Genomic DNA, 20048 nt, shown 5'->3' on the forward strand with positions numbered 1-20048 from the left:
TATGTAACAGACTTTGTTGTCCGTGACGTCACGTCTCTTCGCCACCAACCTGTCGTGACGTCACTTCTCGTCCTCCTTTACCGGTCGTGACGTCTATTTGGTCGTACCCCAATGGTCGTGACGTCACGTCACTTTGTCCAACCACCCTTCGGTCGTGACGTAACGTCTCTACGCCCCCTACCGGTTGCGACGTCGCTTCGTGACGTCGTCCCCGCACCGGTCGTGACGTCACGCCGGCGCTACTTGCTCCCACTTTGCCCCCCCCACGTCACTCGCACGCGGAATCCGACGGAGAGGGAGCGGTGCGCCGTGGGGGAGAGACCGTGAAGGAGAGAGCGAGAGGGAGTGAGAGAGTGGGAGGTGGGGCAGATCGTGAGTGATCGTGGGAGACCGTGAGAGATAGAGGGAGAGAGCCCTTGGGAGTTCGTGAGTGGAGAGACCGTCGGAGAGAGACCGCGGGAGAGAGACCGTGGGTAATAGAGAGGGTGAGGCCGTGGGAGATTGTGAGAGGGAGATTTTGAGAGGGAGATTGTGTGAGGGAGATTGTGTGAGGGAGATCGTGTGAGGGAGATCGTGTGAGGGAGATTTTGAGAGGGAGATTGTCAGAGGGAGATTGTCAGAGGGAGATTGTGTGAGGGAGATTGTGTGAGGGAGATTGTGTGAGGGAGATTTTGAGAGGGAGATTCTCAGAGGGAGATTGTCAGAGGGAGATTGTCAGAGGGAGATTGTGTGAGGGAGATTGTGTGAGGGAGATCGTGTGAGGGAGATCGTGTGAGGGAGATTTTGAGAGGGAGATTGTCAGAGGGAGATTGTCAGAGGGAGATTGTGTGAGGGAGATTGTGTGAGGGAGATTGTGTGAGGGAGATTTTGAGAGGGAGATTCTCAGAGGGAGATTGTCAGAGGGAGATTGTCAGAGGGAGATTGTGTGAGGGAGATTGTGTGAGGGAGATTGTGTGAGGGAGATCGTGTGAGGGAGATCGTGTGAGGGAGATCGTGTGAGGGAGATTGTGTGAGGGAGATTTTGAGAGGGAGATTGTTAGAGGGAGATTGTGTGAGGGAGATTTTGAGAGGGAGATTGTCAGAGGGAGATTGTGTGAGGGAGATTGTGTGAGGGAGATTGTGTGAGGGAGATTGTGTGAGGGAGATTTTGAGAGGGAGATTCTCAGAGGGAGATTGTCAGAGGGAGATTGTCAGAGGGAGATTGTGTGAGGGAGATTGTGTGAGGGAGATTGTGTGAGGGAGATTGTGTGAGGGAGATTGTGTGAGGGAGATTCTCAGAGGGAGATTGTCAGAGGGAGATTGTCAGAGGGAGATTGTGTGAGGGAGATTGTGTGAGGGAGATTGTGTGAGGGAGATCGTGTGAGGGAGATCGTGTGAGGGAGATCGTGTGAGGGAGATTGTGTGAGGGAGATTTTGAGAGGGAGATTGTTAGAGGGAGATTGTGTGAGGGAGATTTTGAGAGGGAGATTGTCAGAGGGAGATTGTGTGAGGGAGATTGTGTGAGGGAGATTGTGTGAGGGAGATTGTGTGAGGGAGATTTTGAGAGGGAGATTCTCAGAGGGAGATTGTCAGAGGGAGATTGTCAGAGGGAGATTGTGTGAGGGAGATTGTGTGAGGGAGATTGTGTGAGGGAGATTGTGTGAGGGAGATTGTGTGAGGGAGATTCTCAGAGGGAGATTGTCAGAGGGAGATTGTCAGAGGGAGATTGTGTGAGGGAGATTGTGTGAGGGAGATCGTGTGAGGGAGATCTTGTGAGGGAGATCGTGTGAGGGAGATTTTGAGAGGGAGATTGTCAGAGGGAGATTGTGTGAGGGAGATTTTGAGAGGGAGATTGTCAGAGGGAGATTGTCAGAGGGAGATTGTGTGAGGGAGATTGTGTGAGGGAGATTCTCAGAGGGAGATTGTCAGAGGGAGATTGTCAGAGGGAGATTGTGTGAGGGAGATTGTGTGAGGGAGATTGTGTGAGGGAGATTGTGTGAGGGAGATTGTGTGAGGGAGATCGTGTGAGGGAGATTGTGTGAGGGAGATTGTGTGAGGGAGATTGTGTGAGGGAGATTGTGTGAGGGAGATTGTGTGAGGGAGATTGTGTGAGGGAGATTCTCAGAGGGAGATTGTCAGAGGGAGATTGTCAGAGGGAGATTGTGTGAGGGAGATTGTGTGAGGGAGATCGTGTGAGGGAGATCTTGTGAGGGAGATCGTGTGAGGGAGATTTTGAGAGGGAGATTGTCAGAGGGAGATTGTGTGAGGGAGATTTTGAGAGGGAGATTGTCAGAGGGAGATTGTCAGAGGGAGATTGTGTGAGGGAGATTGTGTGAGGGAGATTCTCAGAGGGAGATTGTCAGAGGGAGATTGTCAGAGGGAGATTGTGTGAGGGAGATTGTGTGAGGGAGATTGTGTGAGGGAGATTGTGTGAGGGAGATCGTGTGAGGGAGATCGTGTGAGGGAGATTGTGTGAGGGAGATTTTGAGAGGGAGATTGTGTGAGGGAGATTTTGAGAGGGAGATTGTCAGAGGGAGATTGTGTGAGGGAGATTTTGAGAGGGAGATTGTCAGAGGGAGATTGTGTGAGGGAGATTGTGTGAGGGAGATTGTGTGAGGGAGATCGTGTGAGGGAGATCTTGTGAGGGAGATCGTGTGAGGGAGATTTTGAGAGGGAGATTGTCAGAGGGAGATTGTGTGAGGGAGATTTTGAGAGGGAGATTGTCAGAGGGAGATTGTCAGAGGGAGATTGTGTGAGGGAGATTGTGTGAGGGAGATTCTCAGAGGGAGATTGTCAGAGGGAGATTGTCAGAGGGAGATTGTGTGAGGGAGATTGTGTGAGGGAGATTGTGTGAGGGAGATTGTGTGAGGGAGATTGTGTGAGGGAGATCGTGTGAGGGAGATTGTGTGAGGGAGATTGTGTGAGGGAGATTGTGTGAGGGAGATTGTGTGAGGGAGATTGTGTGAGGGAGATTGTGTGAGGGAGATTCTCAGAGGGAGATTGTCAGAGGGAGATTGTCAGAGGGAGATTGTGTGAGGGAGATTGTGTGAGGGAGATCGTGTGAGGGAGATCTTGTGAGGGAGATCGTGTGAGGGAGATTTTGAGAGGGAGATTGTCAGAGGGAGATTGTGTGAGGGAGATTTTGAGAGGGAGATTGTCAGAGGGAGATTGTCAGAGGGAGATTGTGTGAGGGAGATTGTGTGAGGGAGATTCTCAGAGGGAGATTGTCAGAGGGAGATTGTCAGAGGGAGATTGTGTGAGGGAGATTGTGTGAGGGAGATTGTGTGAGGGAGATTGTGTGAGGGAGATCGTGTGAGGGAGATCGTGTGAGGGAGATTGTGTGAGGGAGATTTTGAGAGGGAGATTGTGTGAGGGAGATTTTGAGAGGGAGATTGTCAGAGGGAGATTGTGTGAGGGAGATTTTGAGAGGGAGATTGTCAGAGGGAGATTGTGTGAGGGAGATTGTGTGAGGGAGATTGTGTGAGGGAGATTGTGTGAGGGAGATTTTGAGAGGGAGATTGTTAGAGGGAGATTGTGTGAGGGAGATTTTGAGAGGGAGATTGTCAGAGGGAGATTGTGTGAGGGAGATTGTGTGAGGGAGATTGTGTGAGGGAGATTGTGTGAGGGAGATTGTGTGAGGGAGATTGTGTGAGGGAGATTTTGAGAGGGAGATTCTCAGAGGGAGATTGTCAGAGGGAGATTGTCAGAGGGAGATTGTCAGAGGGAGATTGTGTGAGGGAGATTGTGTGAGGGAGATTGTGTGAGGGAGATTTTGAGAGGGAGATTCTCAGAGGGAGATTGTCAGAGGGAGATTGTCAGAGGGAGATTGTGTGAGGGAGATTGTGTGAGGGAGATCGTGTGAGGTAGATCGTGTGAGGGAGATCGTGTGAGGGAGATCGTGTGAGGGAGATTTTGAGAGGGAGATTGTCAGAGGGAGATTGTGTGAGGGAGATTTTGAGAGGGAGATTGTCAGAGGGAGATTGTCAGAGGGAGATTGTGTGAGGGAGATTGTGTGAGGGAGATTTTGAGAGGGAGATTGTCAGAGGGAGATTGTCAGAGGGAGATTGTCAGAGGGAGATTGTGTGAGGGAGATTGTGTGAGGGAGATCGTGTGAGGGAGATCGTGTGAGGGAGATTGTGTGAGGGAGATTTTGAGAGGGAGATTGTCAGAGGGAGATTGTGTGAGGGAGATTTTGAGAGGGAGATTGTCAGAGGGAGATTGTGTGAGGGAGATTTTGAGAGGGAGATTGTGTGAGGGAGATTGTGTGAGGGAGATTGTGTGAGGGAGATTGTGTGAGGGAGATTGTGTGAGGGAGATTGTGTGAGGGAGATTGTGTGAGGGAGATTTTCAGAGGGAGATTCTCAGAGGGAGATTGTCAGAGGGAGATTGTCAGAGGGAGATTGTGTGAGGGAGATTGTGTGAGGGAGATTGTGTGAGGGAGATTGTGTGAGGGAGATCGTGTGAGGGAGATCGTGTGAGGGAGATCGTGTGAGGGAGATTGTGTGAGGGAGATTTTGAGAGGGAGATTGTCAGAGGGAGATTGTGTGAGGGAGATTGTCAGAGGGAGATTGTGTGAGGGAGATTGTGTGAGGGAGATTTTGAGAGGGAGATTCTCAGAGGGAGATTGTCAGAGGGAGATTGTCAGAGGGAGATTGTGTGAGGGAGATTGTGTGAGGGAGATCGTGTGAGGGAGATCGTGTGAGGGAGATCGTGTGAGGGAGATTGTGTGAGGGAGATTTTGAGAGGGAGATTGTCAGAGGGAGATTGTCAGAGGGAGATTGTCAGAGGGAGATTGTCAGAGGGAGATTGTCAGAGGGAGATTGTCAGAGGGAGATTGTCAGAGGGAGATTGTGTGAGGGAGATTGTGTGAGGGAGATTCTCAGAGGGAGATTGTCAGAGGGAGATTGTCAGAGGGAGATTGTGTGAGGGAGATTGTGTGAGGGAGATCGTGTGAGGGAGATCGTGTGAGGGAGATCGTGTGAGGGAGATCGTGTGAGGGAGATCGTGGGAGGGAGATCGTGTGAGGGAGATCGTGTGAGGGAGATCGTGTGAGGGAGATTGTGAGGAGAGACCATGATATAGAGAATGTGGGAGACATGGCGAGGGAGAAATTGCGAGTAGAGAGACCATGAGAGATTTCTTCGCCGATTTGAAACTTGCAGGCCGGCCCTGCCTACGATCCATCTTGGGTTTAACCTGCAGGCTGAGTCGCAGTGTGAGGAGCTCCCAAATACTTGAAAGATTTGTGTCCCTATCATCGGCGAGCTCCTCCAAGGCTACGTTGACTGGGTCATGTCGCCCGCATGCCCGGCCACCGCACGCCCAAGCAGCTTCTGTTTGGCCCGATAGAGGAGGGCTAAACGGGCGCGGTACGGGCTAGAGAAGAGATGGAGTGATGTGGTACAGGAGGATGTGGAGCTGAGTGGACTTGACGATGACTGGTACCAGCGGTGTCAAGATCGGGCTCTGGAGGAGGCTCGTGAAGGACGCTGCTACTGGGTAGTTGGAGGCAGTCGCCCTCCAGCAACAACGGAGGGCAGAGGAGTGACGCTCACAACGAGCAGAGCGCCGGGCGACTAAAATGCACACATTTTGCACAGTAGGGGCCACAGGTGGTGTATCTGCCAGTCATCTCAGTCAGAATCAGAATAATTACTTAGACTGCAGGAGGAGGAATTCGATGAGCTCTGAAGCTCTTTTCTACAAATGTCCAGTATGGCCATGCGGAATCAGCGATTTTCAACGGCAAACACACGATACACACAAACACGATACACACAAACAAGCGATACACACAAACACGATACACACAAACACGATAGGAGTGCAAAATACAACAAAAGGTAAGCAAGTCGCGAAATGGAAATTAATTGTTTTAAGTCCGATTTATCGAGATTGGGCAAGGCAGCAAAAACATATCAGTAACCACGCTAATTGGAGGTGCGGGGGAAGGGCAACAAATTAAACACAACAACAAGCAGCAGTTCTAAAGAAATTAGATGATGATTTAAAAGTGCATCGTAGCTCCCAGTGGCTTCCTCATACTGGAGAGGAAGAGCGTTCCAGACGTCCACCACAAGCAGCAGCAACATCTGAAAGCCCCAGGCGACGCGGCGACGCAGCGACGACCACTTTCTTTGTTCGACGGTTAGCAACCGGTGTCCGTGGTTTCTAGCTCCACGACTTGTTTGCGATACTTCACGGGGACAGGGTGGGGTGCTGGAAATTAATTTTGGTTTGTGTGCCTCACTCTTTGCCCCAGTGCCAGGACGGGAACGATGAACGACGGAGGAGAGATGAAGATCTACTGCCCGATCTGCAACTGGGTGGTGATCAGCCTGCCCGCCCTGGAGGACCACATGACAAAGCACAAGGGCCTGACCAAGTCCGTACTATACCAGTGCCCCCACTGCCCGTACAGCACGGACGAAGCGGCCACATTGATCGGCCACCAGAGGAGCCACGCCGATGAGAAGCTCTTCAAGTGCTGGGTGTGCGATGAAGTTTTCGCGAATTCGGGAGACTTCTGCTCCCATCAGAGCATGCACATCAATCGGGCACGACGCAGGAAGTCGATCGTCCCACTGCCAGGAGACGTCTCACCAGATAAGAGAATCCGCGCGGTCGAGAGGCCCTACCACTGCAACGTCTGCGGGGAGGACTTCACTCAGTCGCACCACCTCCTCAACCACGAGAGAATCCACACGAACGAGAAGCCGTACGCATGCACCGTGTGCGGCAAGGCGTTCGTGCGTTCGGACAACCTCGTCATCCACAATCGGGTCCACACGGGCGAGAAGCCGTACAAGTGTGCCACGTGCGGCAAGGCATTCAACCAGTCGACGGCGCTTCTCAACCACAAGAGGACCCACACGGGCGAGAAGCCCTACGGGTGCAAGGTGTGCGGGAAGCGATTCGCCCAGTCGAGGGTTCTTGTCAAACATGAGAGGACCCACACGGGCGAGAAGCCCTACGGGTGCGCCACGTGCGGAAAGTCCTTCGCCCAGTCGGGAACCTTGGGCATCCACAAGCGTACCCACACGGGAGAGAGACCGTACACGTGCGACGTGTGCGACAGATCGTTCACACACTTGGGCACCCTCCATGTACACAAGAAGACGCACTCTGGTGGGAGGCTCTTCACCTGCCCTACGCGTGGGAAGGCCTCCTCTGAGGCAGGGCGCCTCCGGGCGTGCCGGCAGGCCCGCACGGGCTCGAGCGCGTCGACGCCGCCGGCCAGTCCCCCCCTCCTCCGCCACCGCGCCCGTGGTAGGGCCAGACTCCACGAGGGCGTGACTGCCACTGAGGAGGTCGTGGCGAGCCTCGGGGGCGAGGGTCCTGCGGCGACACCTTTGGCGACTCCCTTGGCATCGCTAACATCAGAACGGAGAGAGACCCTCAGCTTCAAGACGTGGCCAGGGGTGAAGGTGGAATGCGACAGTGAAGATCCTTCCACCTCCCTGCCGATCATGAAGCAGGAGCGCGGAGGGATCGCCAGCTCCGAGACTTGGCCAGGGGTGAAAGTAGAACTGGGGGGGGAGGATTTTTCAGTTCCCCTCTCGATTGTGAAGCAGGAACAGGCAGAAAGCCCTGGCTGTGAGACGCGGCTGGGGTGAAGGTGGCACACGGATGGCCGAGTCTCTGCTTTGGGAACGGATGTTGAGGCCTACCTGGGAAGAGTGAAGGAGGAGGCTCCAAGCAAGCATGTCGAGTGAGAGCGAGTCCTTGACTGGGACCTTTGTTAATTTGGTGGCATGGGTGGAGGATGTGTACTACACAGAGGGGGCAAGTCTAGTGGAGTGGAGATTAAATTCTCGAGAAGCTGACTGAGAGAGAAATGTTTAGAAAATGCCGCGTGATACATCGGCCGTTAGAAAGCACGAGCGCGTCTGCACGACTGTGAAGGTACACAACGTGGAGGCAATATTTTTTGTTCTGTGAACAGCTACACGTGAAGTAAAAATCTACGTAGACTATTTGTTTTATTTTATCAGGTAAGGCCCACCACTGAGCCACGTAGCTCTTTTTAGAAGCGACTTCGCCATCACAAATGATACCTCAACGAAGCGGCCTATCATCACGTGGACACTTATAGCAGCAGCCAAATACTCTCTACACGCCTGGTGATGTTGATTCTAAATGTCGGGTGGTGGGGGTGGGCGGGAAACCAGAGGACCCGGAGAAAAATCCACGTGAACCACGGGGAGAGAGACACGTACAAAGTCCACATATACAGCAGGCCGTGTCAGAGTTCGGATTGAACCCACGACCTCCTGTATACCAGACGAGGTAGTTAACATCTCGCCACCATGTCATCCAACGACGGAGGAGACACCAAACCAGATTTTGAAGCAACACCTTTTCCGGACCTTTGCCGATCTTGAGGTGTTAAATGAATACACAAGGCTTGATGAAAAAAAGTAAGTTGTGTACTTAAGTGCCCGTGCTTAATTTGTTTTATGGATTATAATTTACCTTCTAAAACTAAAATCTGGACATTTCTCACACACCCCCAACTAAGGGCATCTCGCACCCCCAGGGAGTGCGTGCACCCCAGGTTAAGAACCACTGCGCTACTGGAATTGTGTTGTCTATATCCCTTTTCCAAACATATTAAGAGTGAGTTTGCCTATTCTTAATCTAATAGTTTTTATAGATCTGTTGTCTCGAGGGAGTTGTCTCTTCCCTCGAGACAACAAAGACCAAAGGAGCACCCCCCCTGCCTCGCCAAAACAAAAGACATCTGGAGGTTAATTATTTACAAGCTTGTCTTGGGAAAGTTGTAAAACTGGATTTACCATCACCTCATAGGAATAATGAAAAAAAAGCAGTGAGGCAGAAAGTTCCAATATGGGCTGATGAGAGTCCTGGGAAAGCCCTGAAATTGGCTTCTGGGAAGAAGCCGCAATAAAGGAAAACACACAGATATTAGATGGAAATGACACGCAACTTGGACAACCAGTTCAAAAGGGTAAGACAAAACCAGAGAGGAACAATAACAGAACCATAGGGAACCAGAGGCCTCCACCAGACAGTGAGGTCCACCTAAGGGCGGGTAATAATTATTACAAGCCCGGGCTGGAGAAAGTTTAAAAGTTCAGCAGTGGAGTTACAAGCTTAGCTATACATTCAACATCAGGATATCAAAACATAACTTGAGAATAAGAAGCGCGGATCCTTGGCGATACAGACGGGGAACAAAGGTTAATAGGACCCTCAGAATATATTGGGTAACAATTACTGCATGCCACAAATCTTTGTTAAGCAGAGCTCGCATACACCCACCGACCCAACGCACTTTGCTGGGGACCTGAGGTATTTTCGGTAGGAGGAAGCACACCGCTAACAAGCCGATCACCGCCTCTGGACCCCAGAACCACCAATAGCAGAGATCGTACGTGGACAAACTCAAACCATACTACCCGCTATAATTATTGGACCTCTTGGTGACTGCCCTCCAACACACACACACACAATGCGCATATCGGTACAAATAAGATTGTTCCGCGCGGTTTTGGTTTCGCATAAAGTTGCCATTCCAAGCTGGTGTGTTACTGATTAACTGGTCGTGGAGAAGCATTGTTCTGTCCCTTAAGTTGCATGGATACGGTCGTTTAGCAGTATTTTAGTCATTTGTTTCTTTTCATCACGTCATTTTGCCAATTAATTCATTGATGTAATACTAGACATTGATAAGCATCTATTAGCCACTGGCATGTCCACTTTTGTTTCTGGATATTTCTTTAATTGCATAATCACACCAATGAATTGATGTTATACTAGCCATTGACAAGTATCTATTAGCCAAATCTACACACTGGCATGTACACTACTGTTTCGGGATATATTTCTCTAATTGCATAATCACGTCGTTAAACTCACCACCACCCGACACAGCCAACTAGTAAGGGTTGTCACGTAAACCGAACATGCCAATTTGTCACTAGTACAGCTTGCCAGTGTGTTTGAGAGCCAAGCAACAACATTTACAATCTGAGTACAACATTTCGCCAGTAATTACAACTAGTTTCATCAGGCGACAGCCAGATTTGTGGAGAAGTCCACCTATTTGTTCCTTATATAGAGACGTAGATGTGGTGACGAAGCTTCTTCGCTCTTGAGTCAACGTACATTATGCATGCGCATTATGCTGGCCCATTGATCTTGTCCTTCCTGTCCATTGTGTGTATTAAAATTGACGTACCAACGATAATCCCTATTGAAGTATGGTGGCCTGTATAGGTATGCATTTTAACAATGTATTTGATGATTCGCTTCCACACAGCACTAAGTTAGTAGCTATCTGAACGGTTAAAATAATTAGTATTTCTTTCAATGTCGATGAATTATCTAATTAGTCTTGGATGATCATTCGTCCTGTTTGCCCAACATAGCATTTGCCACAATGATTTAGAAATTCGTTAAGTGTATCTTTGCCGTGTGGCCAGACCACCTATGTGTCATCCACATCTAAACTAAACAGGGTTTTCGTGTGCTTGAAGGTATTGCTTTTGTTTCAAAATCTCCCATGTACAAATTCGCTATCACAGGAGAAAAAGGAGAGCCCATTGCTGCTCCTTCCTTTTGTTTATAGAATTCACCTTTCCACAAGAAATAGACAGTGTTCAGCTAGTCTTGGGATATATTTGGCTAAACCTATGCTCGTTACCAGTGTCGAATAATTAAATTAACTCGTTTACCGGAACCCTCGTGAACAGAGAAGTCACATCAAAACTTACGAGGCTATCAGAGTTAAGCTTAATATGTTTAATTATACTTACGAGATGTTCAGAGTTTTTGATGAACGAAGAGGTCCTACCGATGTTGGGCTGTATTTGTTTCGTTACGTATTGTGTTAATTTGTATTTGGCAGAGCCTATTGTGCTAACTATGATTCTTAATGGGACATCAGGTTTGTGAATCTTTGGTAGCCCATTAAGTCTTGGTGGTTTTGATGCCCTTGGTTTGATCGGGTATTACTCTTCCTTGTGTAGCCGGTATGGGCTTAATGTAAATGAACCACAAGTATAATTTATCTTCTTGGTTCTTTCGGTAAAGTCACGTAGAAGGGAAATAATCAAATAATACAAATAAAACATAATAATTTATTTTTCATTATTTCCCTTCTACGTGACTTTACCGAAAGAACCAAGAAGATGAATCCCTGCAGTCACGAAAGCTTTAAATCGAAACACAAGTATATAATTGTGCATGAAAGTAATAATGGCCATGGATTGGGCCCATAGGGTCACGTGAGTGCACAGTAGGCCACGCCCACCAATGGAGTAGATCAAAAAAATTAAATTTTTGCATGGTGTACAGTCTGGAAAGTACCCACATGCCAAATTTCAACTTTGTTGCATGTCGGGAAGTATGCTAAACATTTTGAACAGACACACATTCACAAATTTCCCTTTTATAGAAATAAATTTATAAAGCGCTCTACCTAGCATTTACTTGTTATGTGTAGTACCCCAGTAATTACCCTGTAATCGGGTAATTTGTATGGGGTACGGGTAAAAGGTAGGGTAAAGGCAGGCTCGTTGCTTTTGACCTTTTACATTACCTTGCTAAAGGGTAAAATTATGGGTAGAGTGATTGTATTGTGGTAAGGTAAAAGGTAGGGTAACGGTAGACTCGTTGTTTTTACCTTTTACCTTACCTTGCCGAGGCCTAAATCGCACTAAATCGCTAATTTAACTAATTTAAATTTGACGGATGTGAAAAAGGAATAGCGCTTGCTCACGGCGTGGTACCTTGCTATTTAATTTTTATGTAAACTCCACCGTTGGAGAGCCAAGCACGCGACCACAAACAAACCCACACAAACCCAAGCACAATTTTTTACTTTTATTTATATAGAAGATAGATAGCCATGTGAGCCATGCGGCTCTTGACTCGGGTGCAACCACAACAAACAAAAACATGAACAAAGAACATCTTAAACTGACTACGCACAACAGAAAAATCCAGGAAAAAACAGCAAAGTCTTCCAGAAAAAAACACAGTATATCACCGCTGTGTATAAAATACCAGTGGGATGCAAGTCAAACACTAACAACCATAAGACAATGTAGATTAAAGTTATCAGGCTAACTCTGTACTTCAACAAACAAACGTGGCTAAACCATATGTTTTCGAAATCGCCAAAATAAAGCTATCAAAATAATGTAACAATGATCATAGGAACTGATTCAAATTTAACAATAAACGATTTACATAACATGTACGACCAAACTTTGCAGCAGGAGTATCAAACATTTTCAATGCACCTTTAAAGATCAGCACACTATAATCAAAACTCAAGATCTTCCTTTGCAGCGGTCATCCGTTGTATGTTGCTAAATTTCGTTTCATATTACGTACCGTGTTACTGTGTTACTATATACTGATAATCTACATATATAGAAAAGGCAAAGTTGTGAATGTGTCTGTTCGAAATGTTTAGCGTACTTCCCGACATGCAACAAACTTGAAATGTGCCATGTGGGTAGCTTCCAGACTGTACACAATGCAAAACGTATAAAAAGACTTTTGTATTTTTTTTGGGGGGGGCGCGCAATAATGCATATATTTTGCACGCCAAGTGAGCTGTGACGTCACGTCTGTTCGTTGCCCACCGGTCGCATCGTCACGTCTCTTCGCCCCCCCCACCCACTAGTCGTGACATCATGTCACTTCGTCCAACCACCCACCTCTCATGACGTCACGTCCCTTCACCCCCACCGGTCGGATCGTCACGTCCCTTCGTCGTCCACCGGTCGTGACGTCACGCCGGCGTCGGATGCTCCCATTTTTCTCGCGCCCCCCCCCCTACGTCACTCGCACGCGACGGAAGGATTTCGACAGAGGGAGCGGAGGCCGTGGGTGAGAGACCGTGGGGGAGAGACCGTGGGAGAGTGGCCGTGGGGGAGAGGCCGTGGGTGAGAGGCCGTGGGAGAGAGGCCGTGGGGGAGAGACTGGGTGAGAGACCGTGGGGGAGAGACCGGGGAGAGAGACCGGGGGGAGAGGCCGTGGGAGAGAGACCGTGGGTGAGAGACCGTGGGGGTAGAGAGGCCGTGGGAGAGAGACCATGGGGGAGAGACCGTGGAGAGACCGTGGGTGAGAGGCCGTGAAGGAGAGAGTGAGAGGGAGTGAGAGAGGGGGAGGTGGGGGCAGATTGTGAGTGATCGTGGGAGACGGCGAGAGGAGAGAGACCGTGGGAGTTCGTGATTGGAGAGACTTTGAGGGAGATATGCCGTGAGAGAGAGAGACCGTGGGAGAGAGGGAGATTGTGAGTGGCAAATTGTGAGTGGGAGATTGTGAGAGGGAGATTGTGAGTGGGAGATTGTGAGTGGGAGATTGTGAGTGGGAGATTGTGAGTGGGAGATTGTGAGTGGGAGATTGTGAGTGGGAGATTGTGAGTGGGAGATTGTGAGTGGGAGATTGTGAGTGGGAGATTGTGAGTGGGAGATTGTGAGTGGGAGATCGTGAGTGGGAGATCGTGAGTGGGAGATCGTGAGTGGGAGATCGTGAGTGGGAGATCGTGAGTGGGAGATCGTGAGTGGGAGATCGTGAGTGGGAGATCGTGAGTGGGAGATCGTGAGTGGGAGATCGTGAGGGGGAGATCGTGAGGGGGAGATCGTGAGGGGGAGATCGTGAGGGGGAGATCGTGAGGGGGAGATCGTGAGGGGGAGATTGTGAGACATCGCGAGGGCGAAATCGCGAGTAGAGAGACCATGAGAGATTTCTGCGCCGGTTTGAAACTTGCAGGCCGGCCCTGCCTACGATCCATGGTGGGTTTAACCTGCAGGCTGAGTCGCAGTGTGCGGAGCTCACAAATTCTTGAAAGATCTGGACACCGTCCCTATCATCGGCGAGCTCCTTCAAGGCTACATTGACTGGGTCATGTAGCCCGCATGTCCAGCCACCGCGCATGCCCAAGCAGCTTCTGTTTGGCCCGATAGTGGGGGGCGAACCGGGCGTGGTACGGGCTGGAGATGAGATGGCGCTGATGCGGTACGGGAGGATGTGGAGCCGAGTGGACTTTCCAACGACTGGCACCAGCGGTGTCAAGATCGGCCTCTGTGGAGCAGGAGGCTCGTGAAGGACGCTGCTACTGGGCAGTTGGAGGCAGTCCCCCTCCAGCAACAACGGAGGGCAGAGGAGCGACGCTCACAACAACGAGCAGAGCGCCGGGCGACTAAAACGCAGCAAGTTTGCACAGTAGGGGGCACAGGTGGTGCATCTGCTAATCAACTCAGTCAGAATCAGAATCTTTATTTAGACTGCAGGAGGAATCCGATGAGCTATGAAGCTCTTTTCCACAGATGTCCAGTATGGTCATGGGGAGTCAGCAATTTACAACGGCAAACACACTATACACATAAACACACGATACACACAAACAATACACGCAAACACGATACACACAAACAAACGATAGGAGTGCAAAATAGAACAAAAGGCAGGCAAGTCGTGAAATGGAAATTATTGTTTAAGTTCGATCTATCAAATTGGACAAGGCAGCAAAAATAACTACAGAACAGTAGCCAACCACGCTAATAGGATGTGCAGGGGAAGGACAACACAACAACAAGCAGCAATTCTAAAGAATTTAGTTTGTTAATCTAGATGATGATTTAAAAGTGCATCGTTGCTCCCAGTGGCTTCCTTATACCGGAGAGGAAGAGCGTTCCAGATGGCCGCCACAAGTAGCAGCAACATCTGAAAGGGACATGCGACGCAGTGGCGACCACTGCCTTTGTTCGACGGTTAGCAACCGGTGTCGGTGGTTTCTAGCTTCACGACCTGTTTGCGATACTTCGCAGGGGCGGGGCGAGGGAGATTAATTTTCCTTCGTATGCCTCACTCTTTGCCCCAGTGCCAAGACGGGAACGATGAACGAGGGAGGAGAGATGAAGATCTACTGCCCGATCTGCAACTGGGTGGTGATCAGCCTGCCCGCCCTTGAGGACCACATGAAGCAGCACAGGCGCCGGACCGAGTCTGTGCTGTACCAGTGCCCCTACTGCCCGTACAGCACGGACAAAGCGGCCACTCTGATCGGCCACCAGAGGAGCCATGCCGACGAGAAGCTCTACAAGTGCTGGGTGTGCGATGAAGTTTTCGCGAATTCGAAAGACTACTGCTCCCATCAAAGCATGCACATCAATCGGGCGCGACGCAGGAAGTTGATCGTCCCACCGCCAAGAGACGTCTCATCGGAAAAGAGAATCCGCGCGGGCGAGAGGCCATACCACTGCAATGTCTGCGGGGTGGACTTCACTCAGTCGCAACACCTCCTCAAACACCAGAGGATCCACACGAACGAGAAGCCGTACGTGTGCGCCGTGTGCGGCAAGGCGTTCGTGCACCCGAGCACCCTCGTCATCCACACTCGGGTCCACACGGGCGAGAAGCCGTACAAGTGTGCCACGTGCGGCAAGGCATACAGCCGATCGACGGCTCTTATCCACCACAAGAGGACCCACACGGGTGAGAAGCCCTACGGGTGCACAGTGTGCGGGAAGCGATTTGCCCTGTCGAAGGTTCTCGTCAAACATGAGAGGACCCACACGGGCGAGAGGCCCTACGAGTGCACCACGTGCGGCAAGTCCTTCACCCAATCGGGCACCCTGGGCATCCACAAGCGCACCCACACAGGCGAGAGACCGTACACGTGCGACGTGTGCGGCAGGTCGTTCACGCACTTGGGCACCCTCCACGTACACAAGAAGACGCACTCGGGTGGGAGGTCCCTCACGTGCCCCACACGCGGGAAGGCCTCCTCTGAGGCAGGGGGCTTCCGGGCGTGCCGGCAGGCCCGCGTGGGCTCTAGCGCGTCGACGCCGCCGGCTCGTACCCCCCTCCTCCGCCGCTGCGCCCGCGGGCGGACCGGGCTCCACAAGGGTGGGACTGCCGCTGGGGAGGTCGTGGCGAGCCTCGGGGGCGAAGGTCTCATGGCAACCGACTCGGAAACCCCCTCGGTGACCCCCTCGGCTACCCCCTCGGCATCGCTAACATCAGAATACGGAGAGACCCTCAGCTTTGAGACGTTGCCAGGGGTCAAGGTAGAATGCGTCGGTGAAGATCCTTCCACCTCCATTCCGATCGTGAAGCGAGAGCGCGGAGGGATCGCCAGCTTCGAGACGTGGTCAGGGGTGAAGGTGGAATGTGATGGTGAAGATCCTTCTGCCTCCTTACCGATCGTGAAGCGGGAACGGGAAGAAAGCCCCGGCTGTGAGACGCGGCTGGGGTGAAGGTGGCACACTGGTGGCTGAGTCTCTGCTTTGGGAACGGATGTTGAGGTCTATGTGGGAAGCGTGAAGGAGGACGCTCCAATCAAGCATGTCGAGTGAGTCCTCGACTGGGACCTTTGTTAATTTGGTGGCGCGGGTGGAGGAGGTGCACTACACAGAGGGGGCAGGTCTCTTAGAGTGGAGATTAAACACTCGAGAAGCTGACCGAGAGAGAGAAATGTTGAGAAAATGGCGTGCGATACAACGGCTGTTCGAAAGCACGAGCGAGTCTGCACGACTGTGAAGGTACACAACGTGGAGGCAATATTTTTTCTTCTGAGAACAGATACACGTGAAGTGAGAACTACATAGACTTTTATTTTACCAGGTAAGGGCCCACCACTGAGCCACATAGCTATCTTTCAGAAGCGACCTGGCCAACACAAATGATACCTCAATGAAGCGGCCTACGATCACGTGGACACTTATAGCAGCATACTCTTAGGTTTTTTCGGTAAAGTCACATAGGGGAAAGTAAATAAATAATACAAATACATAACAATATAAATAAAATAATAAATCACGACGTTTCGGAGGCAGCACAAGCTTCCGTCATCATATTTATTATTTTATTTCTATTATAATTTCTACTATTTGTATTATAAAATTTTCTTATTTATTTATTTTCCCTACGTGACTTTCCTGAAAAAACCTAAGAGTATGAATCCCTACAGTCACGAAAGCTTCAAATCTAGAACTTATAGCAGCAACCAAATACAGTAAAACCTTGGATTGTGAGCATAATTCGTTCCGGAAACGTGCTTGTAATCCAAAGTACTCGTATATCAAAGCACTCTTATATCAGTTGTGATCACGTGACGCTTGGCAGACAAAGCGTACTACTCGTATTGCAAGACCTCGCTCGTTTATCAAATTTATATTTATTTAAAAATGTTGCTCGTCTTGCAAAACACTCGCAGACCAAGTTACTCGCAATCCAAGGTTTTACTGTACTCTCTAAACGCCTGGTGATGTTGATTCTAAACGTCGGGGCGGGGGTGGGTGAAACCTGAGGACTCTGCTTGACAACCACCAAGGAGACGGAAGCGTCGATGCCAGAGGTCGCAACCGGGTACCCGATACCCGTACCCTACCCGGCTACCCGTACCCGGCCGGGTACGGGTAGCCGTTTGCGACCCTGCTGCGGCCGGGTACGGGTAGGCCGTGAGTCACTGGTGAGTAACCGTTTGTCACTCATTTCCCAACATCTTGTCTCTCATTTCCCAACGTCTTGTCTCTTCTCACAATTAAAGTTCCTAGAATCAACCCACCCGCGCCTGCAACATGGCTTCATCCCAGATGTCGCAATCAGGTACCCGATACCCGTACCGTACACGGCTGGGTAGGGTACGGGTACGGCCGGGTACGGGTACCCGTTTGCGACCCTGGTGCGGCCGGGTACGGGTAAGGAATCAAAACCCGTTTGCGACTTCTGGTCCATGCTGGCGACTTCTGGTCCATGCTGGCATCTTCTTCACATTCTTCTTGTCGTACGGCTGCCGATGTAGATGCAGAGACAAACTACTGTAATTTCGCATTCACCAGGTGGTCTAGCCCAGATGATGCGTCAGGAGGACCAGTAAGCGGAGGAGCGTAGCATACCGCACCATCGCTCTTCCGGTTTCATGCAGCAGGGGGAAGAGGCGCACCGAGTGACCCCTCCGCCCCACCCCCTCCATGAGCTCCATCCAGAGGTCGCAAACGGGTTTTGATTCCTTACCCGTACCCGGCCGCACCAGGGTCGCAAACGGGTACCCGTACCCGGCCGTACCCTACCCATACCCGGCCGGGTACGGGTAGGGTACGGGTATCGGGTACCTGATTGCGACCTCTGGGATGAAGCCATGTTGCAGGCGTGGGTGGGTTGATTCTAGGAACTTGAATTGTGAGAAGAGACAAGACGTTGGGAAATGAGTGACAAACGGTTACTCACGAGTGACTCACGGTCTACCCGTACCCGGCCGCACCAGGGTCGCAAACGGGTACGGGTAGCCGGGTACGGGTAGCCAGGTATCGGGTAGGGTACGGGTATCGGGTACCCGGTTGCGACCTCTGGCTCCATCTGAATCGCCCCCCCCCCCCCTCCCGTTCATCACGTAGCACGGTTTCGTAAGTCGTGTACGGCGCCGTATTTAAATGCCCGCACGGTCGGTGTTGTGAAACGTGTTACGGTTCAACGCAACAAAAAGGGTGATGCACCGTTAATACCTCATAAATTAAGAGAAAACGTCGTACATTTGCATGTAATACTGGACTGTAACAAATACCGCACCGTAAATCTAACCTATAAACGTAATTTTTTGGCTGTTTGTATGTCTCTGTGTGTGCGCCTTGTAATAATATTAACTGACAAACTATTGGGTTTACGTTTCAACAGAGTACACAAATACAACAAACTAAGTCCCTGGATGAACACTTGCTATTTGTTTTTGCCCTTGGTTCCATCTAAACTAAGAAAATCACACTTTGTACAATGTACGCTCATCTTGATAACTGAGCCGCGCCAAAGCACGCATCTGCTCATGTGCAACGCCGACTGGCAGTTCCCCCTAGCAACACAAACACAGTTGTTTAGCGACGACGGGAGGTTCTCCCGCGTTAAAGATTTGGTGGTCATATTGTTTACGAGAAAAAATGCCTCCAAAACAAACAAAGAGAGTGGCGGCACTGTGGCGTGCAAAACAAACAATGTAACTTTACCGAAAGAACCAAGAATATAATGCAGGAGCAGTACATACATACAACTTAATAAAAAATACTATCCATAAATTTCATGGGTTAGATCGCGTAAATATCAAAGTGTCGTTAAACCCACCACCGCCAATTAGTAAGTTTGTCACGTAAACAGAACATGCCAATTCGTTACTAGTGTAGTGGGTTCCAGGAGACTTGAGACGTCTTTCGAGGCAACACGGTTTATTTGTAAACTACAACATAACTCCCCTAACTCCCACTCTCTAGGGAGGTAAGCCTCCGGGCTAACGTGCCATCACACTCAGTAATCCTGGCTCTCAGCCCTCCGGCTATCTGTGCCCTAGGGGAGGCTAACTGACCCGACCCAGCCAAGGTACGGGTCCTGACCACTGGTCCGCGCTCGGCACCAGCCCTTACAAGGACGTCGGGCCCCGGGGTCCCAGGGTACTAGCTAGACTGTTCTTCTGTTCTTCGGAACACTCAAGGGTGCCACAGTCGGTTTTTTTACAATCGGGTTTGTCTTTTTATATTAAACCCGATAATCTGAGATTGGGAGAACCGCACTTCTCAACAATGGGCTTCATCCATTCCAAGCTAAGGAACTCACTGGCGCCTAACGATTGTGGAGAAGCTCGTGTTCATCAAGACCAACCTGCCCGCATTCTACGACTATCCCGTGCTCGACGGCTCCAAGTATGATAGCAGCACCGAGGAAGCAGCCTAAGCCTATCAGAGTTTCGTATTCATTAAACCAGGTTTTAATTCCCCGAAATCGGGTTTAATTGTATTAAAGAAAAAACCCGATGCCTGCCGCTGGAAAAATCGGGGTTTTTCCACCCATGGGAACACTGCCCCGAACTTATCCCAGAGGTGTCTCTTTTATACACCTCTCGGGGGCTCTCTGCCCCCGGTACCACCCCCTCTCTGGAACCTTCCAGGGGGCTCTGGAAGAACCCCCCAACCCCTCACCTTGTGTCTGGGACCCTGGCCCCTCAACGGTCCGGCTCTCTCTAACCTTCCCCAGCTCAGTGTGGCACCCCCTATGGGCCTGTGCCCACAACTGTAGGTAAGTATATATACCGACGGTATAAGATG

General features: G+C 50.5%; 2 protein-coding genes across 3 annotated transcripts; both read left to right on the forward strand.

Moving 5' to 3' along the window:
• Positions 1 to 248: 248 nt before the first annotated feature.
• LOC144733622 (uncharacterized) lies at positions 249 to 10192 on the forward strand. Of its 2 annotated transcripts, none has more exons than XM_078615647.1 (2): positions 249 to 360; positions 6242 to 10192. In XM_078615647.1, the coding sequence occupies exon 2, from the start codon at positions 6258 to 6260 to the stop codon at positions 7593 to 7595; it is 1338 nt and encodes a 445-aa protein (XP_078471773.1). In that variant the 5' UTR covers positions 249 to 360; positions 6242 to 6257; the 3' UTR covers positions 7596 to 10192. The 2 variants fall into 2 exon arrangements, with proteins under 2 accessions (XP_078471773.1, XP_078471772.1); XM_078615646.1 differs by lacking the exon at positions 249 to 360 and adding an exon at positions 4929 to 5551.
• Positions 10193 to 12852: 2660 nt separating this feature from the next.
• LOC144733621 (uncharacterized) lies at positions 12853 to 18568 on the forward strand. Its single transcript, XM_078615645.1, has 2 exons — positions 12853 to 12942; positions 14843 to 18568. The coding sequence occupies exon 2, from the start codon at positions 14859 to 14861 to the stop codon at positions 16218 to 16220; it is 1362 nt and encodes a 453-aa protein (XP_078471771.1). The 5' UTR covers positions 12853 to 12942; positions 14843 to 14858; the 3' UTR covers positions 16221 to 18568.
• The last annotated feature ends 1480 nt before the right edge of the window (positions 18569 to 20048 follow it).

The sequence above is a fragment of the Lampetra planeri genome, chromosome 48, assembly GCF_965212315.1.
Source record: "Lampetra planeri chromosome 48, kcLamPlan1.2.h2, whole genome shotgun sequence".
Taxonomy (NCBI): Eukaryota; Metazoa; Chordata; class Hyperoartia; order Petromyzontiformes; family Petromyzontidae; genus Lampetra; species Lampetra planeri.

What these genes read in the sequence shown, in the direction of transcription:
- LOC144733622 (XM_078615647.1), top strand. Translation starts at nt 6,258, where the DNA reads ATGAACGACGGAGGAGAGATGAAGATCTACTGCCCGATCTGCAACTGG.
- LOC144733621 (XM_078615645.1), top strand. Translation starts at nt 14,859, where the DNA reads ATGAACGAGGGAGGAGAGATGAAGATCTACTGCCCGATCTGCAACTGG.